At 35.6% G+C, this 17,714-nt stretch overlaps 1 protein-coding gene across 1 annotated transcript in view; it reads right to left on the bottom strand.

Moving 5' to 3' along the window:
* Nucleotides 1–2,158: 2,158 nt before the first annotated feature.
* The window catches only part of LOC121860033 (acetyl-coenzyme A synthetase, cytoplasmic-like), a gene marked incomplete in the record, with an annotated part of 133,900 nt that continues 118,344 nt past the window's right edge, over nucleotides 2,159–17,714 (bottom strand). Inside the window, 1 exon segment of the mRNA XM_042357049.1 lies at nucleotides 2,159–9,001. Within this exon segment, the coding sequence (XP_042212983.1) occupies nucleotides 8,796–9,001 (206 nt within the window).

Raw genomic sequence — 17,714 nt, 5'->3', positions numbered from 1 at the left:
GGCGTGCCTAACATTTCATATTTACACCAAGCCTAAACGCTTTCTGACTTTGTTAAATAACATAATATATAATATATATATATATGATCAATAAAGGCAGGGCTGGCTAGAACTGGGCAATGCGCCTAGGGTGCGTTAACATCTGGAGATTCAGAACAGAAAACTTGGATAAAATTAAAATGGAAACTGTGGTGGACACTGGGTGGACCGTGGAGGTCAGAGCAGGATGTTAGAGGTCAGGAGGCGAGGTAGTGACATGTTTTAATATTCGTTAACCCAGACTCTTAGTCCTTATCTTTCGCGGCCTGGAGAACTGTCGAGCAGTGACCTGAAGGCTGACATCTGAGGAACCCTTCTCCCAACCCCACCATACCCTCCCCTCCCTTACTGCCAGGGCGGCTGAGCCGTCCCTTCCCTGCCTTTGTCGGGATGAGGCAAGGTTACCTGACCTCTGAAGTTTGACCTCGCATAACATAATCCCACTGAGACTGACCAGGTGATTGTATTAAGTTTTTAATGTAAATAATTTTTTAATGTGGCTTGGTCAGAGTTGCAATTATTTTTATTCATAACTGTTACAGCTCTCCATTAAGCTTTTTCTATTTATACTTAAGATGTCAATTTAATATATTGTCCGACCAATGACTGGTCACAACTCACAAGTATCTTATTTTGCACTACATGTATATAATAATGATGTAATAATAGTAGGTTATAACTCGCAGGAGGCTGGAGCGAGCTAAATGTTTATGATATGTTATTATTTTTTAAAGATTACCCTAAAATAAAAAAAATAACTAAAAATTGTTTCATGGACATTTACGTCAAGGATTTATTGACTTAATGTACTAACAATAATTGGTTATTTGCATGGATGAAGTAATAAAGCCACAAGATGAAAATTATGTTATCAGTGGTGTTTCGAGAGTTAGAAACAATGTAGTAATGGGTTACTGTACCTACATTAGCTTATCAAAACTTTCAAGGGGGCGCACATCTAAAAGCTTGCCTAGGGCGCCAAATCATCTTGCACCGGCCCTGAATAAAGGCAGCATATAAACATACATATATATAACATCAGTGACAGTCTCATCATCACTGACTCTCTATCCTCACTACTTGCCCTTGGCACCCTCGACTCAGGATGTCACGCTCTTATCTCTGAAGCCAGACACAATTATGCGTGCCTTGTTGACCGGGGTGTCAAGGTCAAACTGTTGTGGATCCCCTCTCACATTGGCCTCATAAAACATGACAGAGTTGATGCCCTCGCCAAACTCGCGTCTAACAAAGACACTGTTGAATACAATTTGGGTCTGTCAAAAAGAACCCTTAAAACTGTAATTAGGAAAGAACTTATTGATGAGTTTGACGCAAGTAGACTAGTGCAAACAGGCACTAGTCAATCCATAGTTTACCATGATGAGATGTAACAAGATCGCTAGATTACAAGATGTTGTAACCGTTAGATTAAGGTTAGGATATAAGTACCTCTGGCAGTATGTTCCTCAAGCAGATGTAAACAAGACTAAATGTAAAGTGTGAGGCCAGACATATGGCCACACACTTGAACACTACGTCCTTGACTGTGAAGATAGAACCTTTTAGGGATAGGTCCAAGCACAGTGCGTGTGAAATGGCACAAAACTTCATCTCTAATGGCAAGATAGCCGCCATATTAAGATTGAATCCACTTTTTTGCACTTGGTAACCATATCAGTTCTCATGTACAGAACCAAATACGCAATGTGCTTGAATACTTCTCACGTAAATGTGAATAACAAAGTGTGAGGCCAGACATACTGCCTCACACGCCTGTACTCACGCAGTTGTGAATAAGTTACCCTTTATGTATAGAACTAAACAAATAATGTAATTGAAATACTGTGTAACATTTAGTGCCATAATATCCTGACAACCGAGGTTAATTATTATGACCCGTTGTAAACTCTACTCTGTAATCCTTTTGCGCTATCGCTCACAGGATGAGTGTGGGGTGCACAATAAAGTAGCCGCTGTAAGCGGCAAAATCAAATCTTGCAGATGAGCTAAAAATTATGGTTTGCTTTTGATGCATCTAACTTATGGATGGGATTTTTATTCCATATATTGTACAGTAAAGCTGTTTTAAAAATTGTGAGGGAAATAAAACAACGTAGGTTGGTGATATTTCATTTTCGTTTTATCTCTGACAATACTGTACAACAAAAATGTCATCTCTGCATCAGATCCATGATAAACAAGGTGTCCATGAAATAAGTTTACCTAGCAATATGTGTATTTATTCTAATATTACAACAAACCCAAAACAAAAATATTGTCAAGACTAACAAATAAAATTGGAATGTTTACTGTACATAAAAAGCTCTTTATATGTCATTATGCCAAGAGGCTTTGTGCACTTTAAAAATACTATATTATTCCATACAAAATAGAGTGAACCTGAAGTTCGTAAAACTTATATTGCAAAACATTATAACAATGGTACATGCTAAATCTCTCTCTTAAACTTGTGAATTTTAATGTTTCTCTGCTGTTCATATCACAAGAGCAAACAAGAGACTGCCAAAAAGTCATACAGTATACAAATATTATATCAACAGCAATCACCACCTTTGTACCAACAACTTTATTCATTTTACAACTTTTGAAACCTGTATTCTCAAGAAAAAACTAAACCATTCTAAAAAAAAAAAATTATATATAAGAATATCGATTTATTAAAAAGAAAAGGAAAAAAAGGGGAAACATGCTTTACATAAAACTTAATTTCACACAATAAAAAGAGAGCATAAATGCTCTAAGTAATTTACTTTAACTAAAGTCTTATCTTCTGTACCATAACTTACAAATCCCAAACTTATGTACACGTAAATCAATAACTTTTGGTGTAGTAAACTATTGTACAATTACTGTTATGAACAGATGCACGAGCATTAAAAGCTCTCTCTTTTTTCAAGATAATTTACATAGAACTAATTTAACTGATTCCATAATATACAAACTATTGCATACTGTAATTACAGAAAAAGAAATCCTTGTCAAATCTAATATACAGGCATTGTCAAAGAGGTAATAAGTGTGCAAGTCTAAACAACAGCAATGTGCAAGATTTTAACAGAAACACAAATGACACTGCTATTTATTCATCAAGTACTGTACCAAGTTCATGAGTTACGGCTACAATAGTATTATTCATGTCTCAATGGCTACACCGAGTAAACACCAAGATTGTTTTGTCTCAATAATTATTTGTTATCTCTCTATGTCGTTACATATTCCTACTGTGGGTGCAAATGAGACTACAGATCAAACTCCCAAACTGTGCCCAGTTTAAGTACACTACATGACACTTCTCAGTTTAAGTAAATTATTTGTGTAATTACAATGTTTAGATCAAAACTCATAAGTAATGAATGAACCAATTAAAAAATCTGTTAAATATTTGCTCTTTTTTTTAACCACTTTAAAGGTTACATTGTATTATCTGGTACTCTAATAAGAATAACACATATCCACAAGAGAAAAGTCTCATGTACTATGACTGCACACACTTTGAAGACTTGGTCTTAAGAGTGCAGATCACACGATACTGACAAACACAGAGCTGAGGTGCCCCTCATTGGTCTTCAAGAGGTTTATTACTCTAAAAATTACATTAGTTTAAATTTTACTGATTCTGCTTTTGACCACAAAAACAAGTGACAAAAAAATACTAAAACTCAAGATGAGGAATGTAGGAAACCATCGTACGATACATCGTCAAGTATCCAGTACAGTAGTACTAAATCCATGAACTGTGAACAGTTCACTGGTTCAAATTAATCAGAGCTGTTCCAAGATACAACCACAATGCCTGACTGAATTTTTTAATTATTCTGTACCGTTTTAAACTTTATTTAACAAGTCAAAGTCGGATGACATCCCAAACTTGGTTACCTTATCCCTTTCGCTGCGTTTCCTGCACTTGCCACGATTTTATTCAGCTTAAGGTAACCTCCCACAGCCAAAGGGTTAATTATAAAATACAATATGTAACTGGGAACTCCTCCAAATTCTTCATCAATGAATGGAGTTTTTAGTATCTCAAGTCATTATAAACCAAAGTTTGTCATTAATTTCTTTTTGCCACTCTCAAATGTTCCCACTACAATGTAAGATGGCCAGAGTCAAAGGCAATCACTTATTCTCCCTGTAATTGCTACCAATCTTTTACTCTTATTACTCTAACAAATTTATTCTATTATGGTGTTCCCTTTCCACACTAAGGCCCCAAATACTCATCTGGTGATCAGTTAGAAGGGGCCCCCCTTTGAAAAATACACCAAGTACGATAATTTGAAGTGTTAAATACAACTGTTGCCTCACACAACCTTAGCATCAGCAGTCTGTTCCACAACTATTATAAAAAACCCACCTGACACCATGTTCTCTTGTCCTTCACTCTCCACCACTTTCTATATGTTCTTTTTCCTTTTTTTTTTGGTATATCCTTCACTTGTGAGCTTCCCTCCTACCATATATACATAAACTGTTTTTACCAAACTTAAATGTTCCATTGTCTTAATATGTCCATAACACCTAATCATACCCAGATCAGATCATTTATTTCACTTTCAATCTCCATATTTATATATTATTTATTCTTGATAATTCTACACTAAAAAAATAAAATAAAAATCTCTTAGTTACCATCTCTCACTTCATCATTACAATACAGGGGGTCCCCGATTTACAAATGCCCGACGATACCAACGAGGTTAAACTTTAAATTTACAGTATTTTATTTACCTGATGACTTTTTTTTACTTTCATTTACTGTATTTCGTCATTCTATTTTTTCTTTTCTCTTAATTTAAGTGATTTTAGATGTATATAAGGACTTAAGCTATGAATAGTGGGATTTTAAACATTGTTCTGTAAGTACGGTATGCACACAGCATGTGTTCCAACTTACGTACATTTTCGACTTAAGAACGTCCTCAGGAATGGAACCCATTCATAACCCGGAGACCCCCTGTAAGGTGTAATACACCCAGGTTTGATAAGTTTTCTTCTTAGGTTTTAACATATCTTTTCAGTTATCCAAAAACCCTTATTCCAAACTGTAGATGGCTGCAGCACATTTATGAAGTGTTTTATGGCAAAATAATCCCTACAATTATTTCAACCTCTCTTAAGATGCATTGTTAGGTAGACTGATAAATTCTGGTGCTTATATATGTCTCAAAAGAGGTGAACAGCAGGAGGAGGAGGAGGAGGAGGAGGTGAAGAGTACACTAGAAATGAGAGGTATTGATTGCTTATTGAGGATGCTGGTACAGCTAATGGGTGATGCTATATAGAGAAGCTAATATCCCTGAAGGTATCATAATATAATTAAGATAGATTGAATATGAAATATGATAGAATTGTAGCAACTCTTCACCTGTCCTTCTGCCAGCCAATCAGCTGTCTTGCTACAAAGTGACCCTAGGCCTCGGGTGCAAAATTTGAGTGAACAGACTATAGGTTAAGTGAAGCAATAGGAATAAACCGGATAGGTATATTAGGTTGTGATGAAGAAGGAACCACCAAGTAGAACATATTGGCTACAACTGCAAAAGTGAGTGAATGACTGAATGTGAAGACAGAGTATGTGTTTGCCCTTGGTTCTGGCGCCCTTCAATACAGCGAGGAAACTCTGGCAAGAGTGAAAACAATAACATTAAAACCTTTAAGGCCAATAAGGTTACTCCACTACATGAATGCCATGTAGAACTGTCCTGAGACTAAATGTCGATGTATTTTAAACCTGTTTTTTAGTTTCATATAAATATAAAACTATTTTCATGATTATATTTCACATAACATTCCTGTATATTATAATTTTTAATTAGCAATAACAGATACATTTCACAGCTCAAACGATAGTACTGTACTGTATATTATTTCGCTGGTAATAACAATTCTGTATGTTCTATAATGTTTTTTCTCACACAGGAAAAAAATTTTGAAGTTAAACAGCAAAAGAAGACTTTGTACTGGTGGTCAGCATAGAGTTTGATGTTCTTGATAAATGTAATAATGTATCTGTGTGAAATAATTACTTTGTCAATTGATGAATATCTTCAACTTTCTCCCATGGCATTCAGTCATGGCTGGACTGGCCCTCAGGCATAACATGACTTATCATAACAGTGACTACACTACCTGCTAAGATCAAATATAACATTTATCAACACTTTCTCCATCACAAATTTCAACAATGCTGAGGAACAAATTCAAGTCTTATCACATGACAAGTCAAAATCATATTTCACTAAACTAAGAAATGTAATGAATATCATGAAGGAATTTTGTAAAGTGTTTGGGCTGTACTTAATGCAATTTCATTGTCATTTTTTAAAGTACTGTACTGCATAATTATTTATTAATATTTTTCATGAAAAAATTATAAATTATTAATGAAAAATTATTCCCTTTACAATTTATGTTTGCAGCAACAGGACATATCTACAATATTTCCTACAGTTTTTGCAGTACTGTATTTCGTACTCTTTATCACCTGTCTTGCTGTAACCACACTGATATATGTAGCAAATTCTTATTTTCTTTTTATTTTACTGAAATATGTGTCTAAATATTTGCAGAGTCACATTTGCTTTACTGTGCAACATAACTGCTCAGTGTTCTACAACACATATTTTGACTACCTATTTATATTACAGTTGTTAATTATCTCCATAACAAGTTGTAAATTTTTTCCATAGCAATGAGAAAGCTCCTGATTTTATTCATGCATATTCCACAACCCTTATGACTTGTAACATAATAGATCAAGCACAGTAAATTAAAATATATGACTTTCTCTGGGTAACAGCCACACAAAAAGTTCCTCAGTACTGTATCCTTCAACTCAGGTAAGTGTATGTGGTAAGTTATGTACAGCAGGGCTGTATCACATGTGTCTGTCTAGATTAGATGTAAACCTGCTTCGCTTTTCTTCCATACCTATGCTATATGATTTACAAATCTGCAAAATTTACATTCTGTTAAGATTGTTCTGAACAAAGTTTTAACACAACATACACTCCTGCACATTTCTACAGATAAATTATCTAAAAATTTTGTAAAGCCATTATCCTGAATAAATAAGAAAAGCTAGACAATTGTAGATGAAATAGACTACAGTATCATGCAATGTTGACTCACTCGAGTAAGTACTTCTTAATGGATCATACCAGAGACTGTGAGGTATAATAAGTCCTTCTAGCCTGAGTTTATAGTGAAGAACCATAACTTAACACAGCATCACCGCTAAAATGCATATGCCTTTATTAATGTTCATGCAGTATTTGTTACAACTTGTGTCTTTACTCAACTGTTCATCAGCAGAATGTACTGTACTAATGCCTTTCCTGAGTAAGTGACCCACAAAATATATACCTCCCACCTACTGTACTTGGTCTTTTGGTGACTCTTGTGTGGATTCATCCAGAGAAAATAAATATTCATCAGTAAAGTGTTGCCCACTGTGTTCTTCTGCCAATGAACCTTTAATCTCATGTTCACCATTACACAACTGCCTCTCATCATAGCACATGTACCTCATGCCAAGAACAAATTACATCGCTCATGCTACCCATCTCTCATTATTCTTTCAAATTTTTTACTTATTTTTAATACATTACAAAATTTTACAATATTTCAAAAGCTGCATCTGGAAAAAAAAAGAAGCAACAACATCAAATATATCCTTAAAACAGACCAAGACTGACTGACTGACTGTGTGTTGAAGTTGCCATATTTTGTTTATCAGTCTGAAGGCCCAAGTGACCATGCAAATACCAGCTGCTCAGTACATGGACGGGTCTCATTGCTAGACAGCCATAAAGAATAAGTACTGTACTTTCAGCATAGCTTGCTACTTGTAAATCATGTGGATGTTGCACATAATATAGACTATTGATTTACACCCAAGTTTGAAATGTTAAAATAAATTTTATAAATATCACAATTTACATTAATTAAGCTTTAGATTAATAACACATTCTAAAATCCATTTATGTTCCCTTTAAGATAAGTAAATTTCACTGAAAAAAAAGCATCCTAGATTGATATGCATTGATTTGTTGAAGCCTTGTAATAAATTTAAGTAACAGTTAACTCACTATCTCCTCACATTACTCAATAACAAAATAAACAGAAAGAAATTATTATACATTAGAAATGAAAATGATCATCAAAAGAACAAAATGAAATCAACTGATGCCACTAGTACTGTACTGTCTAGGGGAAGGAATGATCATCAACTGTCAGTACAGAAAGGACAGATTTTTGGAGATTTCCTAAACTACAAGTGATCAGTCTTAAATAATAATAATAAAAACTAACTAAATAAAATATACTGTAAACAAGTAGAAAAACACCAGCTTAAAAGAAACTTTTCACTCATGCCACAACCATAATGGTGGACCTGTGGTAGCACTTAAAATACATACAACAGATGCACCATACAACTTTAGGTACCTTTGGCTTACTGGAAACATGCACCACAATAATATACTGTACTCACATCAAATAAATAAATAGTAATATTTGGTACTTTTAAGTACTAAGATACACACCCAAAGGTATCCTTTATAGCATATATGATGCATATATTGTCTTTTGGATATGCATTGTTAGAACCATTTAAACATGATGCACACGTGACCTGTTAGTTATAACAAACAACTGAAATCTGACCAAAGCTACACTTGCACATGTAGATCATGTACTGAACAGTGACTGCTCACTGTTGAACAATATTCTTATACTTTCCCTTCCTTTGGTCTATGCTGGAATAGCACTTCAACAATACTTGGATCTGCCAGAGTAGAGATGTCACCAAAATCATGATCTCCAACTGCAATTTTTCGCAAGACACGTCGCATTATCTTCCCTGAGCGAGTTTTGGGCAGACCAGGTGCAAGTTGCATGAAATCAGGCGTAGCAAATGCACCGATCTTAGACCGTACTGAAAGGAACAAACATTTGATTACTTACAGAACATAAGTACACATTTACATAAAGACAACTTGGGAAATAAGCTTTAATTTCTAATTTTATTGTTAGAATATTTCCATTGAAATCCAAAATTATAAAGGAAACAAAATCGGTAACACTTTTACAGGATCTACTTGATTTATCTGCCAGGAACAGTGCTCCTGCAGTAGTACAGTACTACCAGTTTTTTCCATGAGTGGACTTCAACAAATTCCTGGTACAGTACAGTACGCCCAGATAATTCACGAATTTTTATTTCGCAGTCCTCTATTATTAGCGGATGACACCCTGGATGTACCCAAGAATGTCTAAGGGTAGTTTTAAAGTTGCTGGCATTTTCGTGGCCGGGACAGGAAGCCATTAATTCTAGAGACAGTAATTTCCTTTCCCTGTACAGTTGGATGTTCATTTACGCGGTCAACTGAACCCGCAGAGTACCGCGTAAAACGAGAAACGAGTAAATGAAATAACAGAACATATGGGATTAATTGAAATAGAGACTGGGCCGACCCCCAAACTCCACTTTTTCCAACACAATACCTACGTTGTAGTAAAAATAACATCTTAATTTTATGATGGTATGCACACACAATTAATATTTAAGAGAAATACAGTGGCTGGTTAATGTCCATTCAAATAATGGACTCGACTCTCCCGCCCCCCTCTTCCCACGCTCGCTGGCTCCTCCCTCTCTGAGAAATGTTTGGGTGAAAACAAAAGACTTACATTTTTAGTAATAAATAATACCTCAGACCTAAGTTAGGATAATATAATTGACATTGCTGGATTCCTTGAAAGACTGCCAATAATTTGAATATAAACGTCATATATTTTGCACAAAAGATACAATTTTTGCTCTTTGTAATCAAAATTCTTACATTATATCTAAAATTTGTATGTCTAATGCAAATATAATGATGTTTATATATAAAATAATCACAATCTTATAAGAATTCCAGCAATGTAAATTATATTCTGGCCGGGTAATTTGTATGAATTTTATGAGCTAAAACAAATATCTTCAGTAAATAAACAAATTATACTTCATCCGCGTAAATGACCAAATTTACCGCGTAATTAAAGCATTTCATTCTGGCAAGGCACCGCGTAAATGACCAAACGCGTAAACAAAAACCGCGTAAATCCAGACTCAACTGTATTGTATATATGTGTGTGTGTGTGTTGACACACACACAAAACACATACAAATAAATAATAATGGGAAATTCTCTCACAAATAATCAGAAAAAAAGATTAAAAATGTTTCGTCTGCCTTCAATTCCATTCCGTGCTTTGTTATTAATAAATCATGGACTGAACTTGAGGGTAGAGTCAACATTTAAAAAACAAAACAATTCTGATTATTTGTGAGAGGATATCTCACTATTATTTATTGTATGTGTTTTGTTCATTTGAGGGATAACAAGCATTGCATTGACTGGGATAATGCCTCCTCAATATTACCTTGTAATTCAAATGATAGTAGGAACATCATAGAATCTAGTCTCATTAAACATACCGAAGCATTCAACATGAATTTGAGTAATGGCATGTACAAACTGGACAATTTTGTAATTAAGAAGATTTGTAACCAGGTGAGAAGGTTGGGTCACCTTACCCTCTGACCTGACTACCGACCGTTGCGTGCTATTTAAAGATTAGTAGGGTCATTACCTAATACCTGACCATTGTGGACCTGGTCTCACCCTCCTCTGTATATATACACCTTGTTTTGTACTTCTCTTTAGTCTGTACTCACCCCTGAAGATGTGAATTACACGAAAGCGCTTGGGAACTTCGTGTTTTCTTCTTTCCTTGTGGTTATCAGCATATACCTAGATCACGCGCACCTACAGTGATTTACTTGCATATATATATATATATATATATATATATATATATATATATATATATATATATATATATATATATATATATATATATATATATATATATATATATATATATATATATATATATAATATATATATATATATATATATATATATATATATATATATATATATATATATATATATATATATATATATATATATATATGTATATATATATACAGTCAACTCACTTTACAGGTCCTACATTCCGGCTGTTCCATGTTTACGGTGCCCTGCCGGAACCCAGGATGCTCCATTCGGCGTGCGCGGTACCTTTCAAGCGGAGAGCGCTGGAAGCAGGCCATTTTGGATCCAAACCCCGCCATCCGCCATGTTGTAAGCGGCGCTAACATGGTGCGCATAAGGTCGCCCAATCATCAAACATTACCAGTTCTTCAACCGCCACCCACCACAGCCAGCCAAGTCAGTGATAGTGATAATTATGGTGAGGATAAGGACTTATATGGACTTTGGGGTTTGACAAAGAGGCCCCAAGCCTCTGTGGTGGATAGATACATTGATACAAGTGAGGGCCAATAATCTGCCCTCTGCCTCGAACCAACCGCCCATCCCCTGTGTGCCCAGCCATCTTTTCTACTAATGTAAGTGTTAAAAAACCTAATATTATTGATATTTCTCTTAATTATTAATTATGTGTGCATGTACCATCATAGTTAAGAGATAATATTTTACTACAACATAGTTGTGTGTCAGTCAAAAGGAGTTTGGGGTTCGGCCCGTCTCTATTTCAATTAATCCCATATGTTATGTTATTCACTTTACGCTGTTTCACTTTCTCCAGAGTACCCTGTGAGTTACATTAACCGCAGAAAGTGAGGGTTGACTGTGTGTGTGTGTGTGTGTATATATATATATATATATATATATATATATATATATATATATATATATATATATATATATATATATATATATATATATATATATATATATATATATATATATATATATATATATATATATATATATATATATATATATATATATATATATATATATATACACATACAGTATTGCCTCCCGCCTAACGCGTTTCACTTAACGTTTATCATGCTGCTCCCGCCAGAGCTGAACTTTCACTTAACACGGATTTTTTCTGGCGATGGCGAGGAGTGTCCGCCCGAGACGCTATTTTTAGATTTGCCCCACCCGCCACCCTGCCTGACTGCCTGTTTTAGCTCATAAAATTCATACAAATTACCCGGGTCAGAATATAATTTACATTGCTGGAATTCTTATAATTTGGTGATCATTTTGAATATAAACATCATATATTTTGCATTAGACATACAAATTTTAGATAAAAATTTTTCTCAGAGTAACTATGTTATCTTTTGTGCAAAATATATGACATTTATATTCAAAATATTCCTGGTCTTACAAGGAATCCAGCAATGTCAATTATATTATCCTAACTTTAGTTTGAGGTATTATTTATTAAAATTTAGTGGTTATCCCACACATCTCCTTGGGACGGTTGGTGGGGGGTGGGGGGTGGGGGGGAGGGAGGGACCGACCGACCATCTGTTACCCCGTGAAGAATTATTTCTTTTTTTATTAACTGAAGATATTTGTTTTAGCTCATAAAATTCATACAAATTACCCGGTCTGAATATAATTTACATTGCTGGAATTCTTATAATTTGATGATCATTTTGAATATAAACATCATATATTTTGCATTAGACATACAAATTTTAGATAAAATTTTTTCTGAAATTAACTATGTTATCTTTTGTGCAAAATATATGACATTTATATTCAAAATATTCCTGGTCTTACAAGGAATCCAGCAATGTCAATTATATTATCCTAACTTTAATCTGAGGTATTATTTAATACTAAATGTTAAAAACTCTGGAAGGGAGGATTGGTGGGGGGTGGGGGGGAGGGTTGGGACTGACCGCGCGGTTGGAAGAGGGGGGGAGGCAAGGTGGGGTACTTTGATTGACAGATAGTGTCGTGAAGATTATTTTTTTTTTATTAACTGAAGATATTTGTTTTAGCTCATAAAATTCATACAAATTACCCGGTCAGAATATAATTTACATTGCTGGAATTCTTATAATTTGGTGATCATTTTGAATATAAACATCATATATTTTGCATTAAACATACAAATTTTAGATAAAAATTTTTCTCTAGGTAACTATGTTATCTTTTGTGCAAAATATATGACATTTATATTCAAAATATTCCTGGTCTTACATGGAATCCAGCAATGTCAATTGTATTATCCTAACTTTAGTTTGAGGTATTATTTATTAAAATTTAGTGGTTTTCCCCCAAAAATTTCTCTGAGAGGGAAGAGCCAGCGAGTGTAGTGTGAGAGAGGGAGGGAGTTGAGTCCATTATTTGAATGGACATTAACTTGGCGACTGTATTTCTCTTAAGTATTAATTGTGTGCATGTACCATCATAAAATTAAGATGTTATTTTTACTACAACATAGGTATGTGCCTTCAAAAAGTGGAGTTTGGGGGTCGGGCCGGTTTCTATTGGAATTAATCCCATATGTTCTGTTGTTCACTTAACGCGGATTTCACTTAACGCGGGATCCTCTGGGTTCAATTGACCGCGTTAAGTGGGGTACAACTGTATTTAGTATTTTATATTATCAATGATAAAACATACACCATAAGTGGCTGATCATTCAAGAATATATACTGTAATAATAAATGTTGGAGGTGTGTAACGCTGTATTGGTATTAATAGTTTGGTCCCTGTTCTCAAAATTTATAAAATGCATTAATGAAAATTAATGGAAATTAGAAATTAATAGATTTATAAATTACAAAAAGTTGGAAGGTCCATCATTAATTTTATTTGTATTTTTTCATAAATACTGTATATGTATACAGTACAGGTATATATTAAACAAATTCCCTGTAAATCTCTTGATTTTAGACCATATTACTCATTAATGAGTCATCCATCATGCCACAAGTTGACCTGTGTTTCATGAACTATACATGTATGTGTAGTGATTTCTTGGTTGGGGGGTACTGGATATCCTACTACAGGTTGTACCTCTCTAGTCCGGCATTCTGTGGTCCGGAAACTCCCGTGGTCCGGAACGATTTTGGTTTGCCCAATAGATAAATAACCAGCTTTCTTTTTTTTTTTTTTTTTTTTTTTTTTTTTTTTTACTTATCTGAATTATTATTATTATTATTACAGGAGTATTAAATTTTTGCCCCTCAGGCTCCAATGTGGGTCAGTGACCTATGCCCGGGTGGGCTAATCCCCATAAGAAAAACCAACAACAACAAAGCCGGGGAAATTAAGGTTTGTTTACATCCGGCAGTTCGGCTGCTCTCTCTCTCTGCTTGTCTATACAGAGTACAACATTTAACCCTTCAGTATATATGAGCAGTAAATAAGTGTTGCTTTCATATTCTTATGTAGAGTAATGACGATATGTTTTCACATGTGCGCACTTACATACGCGCAGTCTCACTTTTTTTTTAACATTAATGGTTAGCTACTTATATTGTTCCATTTATTAACATTAAATAACATCACTTCAAACAACCATATTAATTTTTACATTAATTTTACTACAGCTACAACCAGGGTCTTATTTTCTTCTGTTTTATATGTAGAACCAATCAGTCACTGGTTTTGTAAACATTAACGAAAACAATGCCAGCAGCCGTCTCGTTTCCTCGTGTGTTTTAATATTCCACGAATTATTAATGAACTGTATTGTTCATTTTGCACACAAACATTAATTATAAAAAAAATCAGAAACATTAATTAAAACATATATGAACAGTAAATAAGTGTTGCTTTCATATTCTTATGTAGAGTAATGAAGATATGTTTTTCACATGTGCGCACTTACATACACGCAGTTTCACTTTTTTTCTTTAACATTAATGGTTAGCTACTTATATTGTTCCATTTATTAACATTAGATAACATTACTTAAAACAGCCATATTAATTTTTTACATTAATTTTACTACAGCTACAACCAGGGTCTTATTTTCTTGTTTTATATGTAGAACCAGTCAGTCACTGGTTTTGTAAACAACGAAAACAATGCTGTCTTATTTCCTCGTGTGTTTTAATATTCTACATATTATTAATGAATTGTATTGCTCATTTTGCACATATAAACATTAATTCAATAAAAAAGACATTCAGTAATAAACAATAATGAATCTTTTGTACTTAAGAGAAATGATGCTGTTTACACGATTGTGCACATCGTCTGAACGTTGGCGGCCCATTCAAACCCATCGAAATTCGAGTTTCCGCCGTCAAAATTTTAAATTATGTAGTGTTTTTTGTGTCCAAATAAAAAACGTTGAATTCAAAACTCGCGAAATTTGAGAAGCTTCTGTAAGACATTTAACCCTTCAATATGTCTTCAAAGAGACCATGAAGCAGTGAAAGTGGTGCAAACGTAAGCGCAAGTCACTATCTGTCCAGGAAAAGGGTGAATTTCCATGGTCCGGAAATTTCCATGGTCCGGCACCGGTCAGGTCCCGAGGTTGCCGGACTAGAGAGGTACAACCTGTATATGGAAAGGACTGAAATCCGTCAGCTTACAGTTGTCATTTAAATATTTTTCCAAAGTAATTATCCAATAGTATTTGGGATGAAATGAGTGGGTATTAGAGCTTATTGCATTGATTTTGTGCACATTAAAGTCTCGACTAATGATAGTTGTAGATGTGGTAGAATTAACGTACAAAATGCTGTATGTAGCTTTGAATTAATGTTATGTAATGTACATACAGTAGAAGTGACCATGCAGTCACGCACACGTATCTGTACAGCCACTTTTACCCCCCCCCCCCCATGGAAGATAGATTAACGCTTATAAAATATCATTGACTTTACTTACGAGAATATAATTTGCATTGCCGGAATCCTTGTAAGATAGAGCTTAATTTGAGTATAAACATCACTTATTTTGGACTACACATACACCTCCACAACCACACACATTTTTTTTTTTTATATATAGTATATATATATGGAAGCCCCTCGAATTTGAGGATGACCGCCCCAAGGGCCTCCTAGGCGTGAATTTGTTAAGGTGTAGAAGCTGTCGCTAACACAACAACCACACCCAAAGTTAACGAGATGCATGACCCAGTGTCAAGGAATAGTCCGAGAAGACCAGACAACTCGCCAAATGCACTGGCTAACCATTACCCCGGAATACAATCCGCAAATCGATTAACATTCAGGTTCTCAATTACTGCTGGGTAAACAGAGCCAAATGACATAAAGAAACTTCCCCATAGTTTCACCATGCCCGAGCATCAAACTCCATACACACACCAGGAGGTGCTATCCATCCGCCCTGGGAACAACAGAGGGCCGGCTATGTACCTGATTACGAGATAACACAACATCACCGAGCAGGGTGAGGTGCTGTGACACCACCCCACACCATATGGTGTCCCCATGACCACATGAGGTCCTTCATATCAACACCTATGGACTAGTTACTGCACAACGTGAACACCACCCCACACCACCCAGTGTCCCCATGACCACATGAGGTCCTTCATATCAACACCTATGGACTAGTTACTGCACAACGTGAACACCACCCCACACCACCCAGTGTCCCCATGACCACATTAGGTCCTTCATATCAGCACCTATGGACTAATTACTGCACAACGTGAACACCACCCCACACCACCCAGTGTCCCCATGACCACATGAGGTCCCTCATATCAACACCCGTGGACGAGTTACTACACTACGTGAACACCACACCACCCGGTGTCTCCATGACCACGTGAGGTCCTTCATATCAACACGCGAGGGTGAGTTACTACACCACGTGAACACCACACCACCCGATGTCTCCATGACCACGTGAGGTCCTTCATATCAACACGCGAGGACGAGTTACTACACCTCGTGAACACCACACCACCCGATGTCTCCATGACCACGTGAGGTCCTTCATATCAACACCCGAGGACGAGTTACTGCACCACGTGAACACCACACCACCTGGTGTCCCATGACCCCGTGAGTTTTAAAAGGGGGCTAGATAGATTCATGGATGATAGAGAGTGGTAGTAACTCTCGACAGGAGCTGCCATGCACAGGCCAACCGGCCTATTGCAGACTCCTTATTTTCTTATGTTCTTATATCAACACCCGAGGACGAGTTACTACACCACGTGAACACCACACCACCTGGTGTCTCCTCCATGACCAGTCCAGGCCCAGGCCATCAAATGGAAACTACAGTACAGGTATAATAATTTGTATGTTCACTTCATGATCCTTCTTCTTTCAGTAATGAAAGCTTTTGTTAAACGACCCACCCACCCACCCCATGTCTTTGTATGTAATAAGTCATTTTTGAACAATGTATATTTTCAGCCTTCGGGCTGCAGAACTTTTCAATAAACCGTTAATTATTATTATTATTATTATTATTATTATTATTATTATTATTATTACATAAATTAAGAAAACAAGCATTCAGCTAGGGTCTTGTTGTGTGCCTGCATGGAGGCAAATTAAAAGATCAGCTGTTGAGGAGCTTATCACTTGGCATGTTACCACTCCTTTCCACTCCATCTCTCTAATCACCCACACCTTTCTGCTTTCTCACTCCATATGTTAAAATGCTATGTACAGTGGTCCCTCGGTTAACGAGCACAATCCGTTCCAGCAGGTTGCTCATTAACCGAAAATCTCGTTAACCGAAACCATTGTTTCAATGGGTTTTTGGGAAATTAGTTCCAGCTCACCGAAAATTGCTTAAATTCAACAAAAA

The sequence above is a fragment of the Homarus americanus genome, unplaced genomic scaffold (genome assembly GCF_018991925.1).
Source record: "Homarus americanus isolate GMGI-L3 unplaced genomic scaffold, GMGI_Hamer_2.0 scaffold824, whole genome shotgun sequence".
Taxonomy (NCBI): domain Eukaryota; kingdom Metazoa; phylum Arthropoda; class Malacostraca; order Decapoda; family Nephropidae; genus Homarus; species Homarus americanus.
This window is presented reverse-complemented; position numbering and strand designations above follow the sequence as displayed.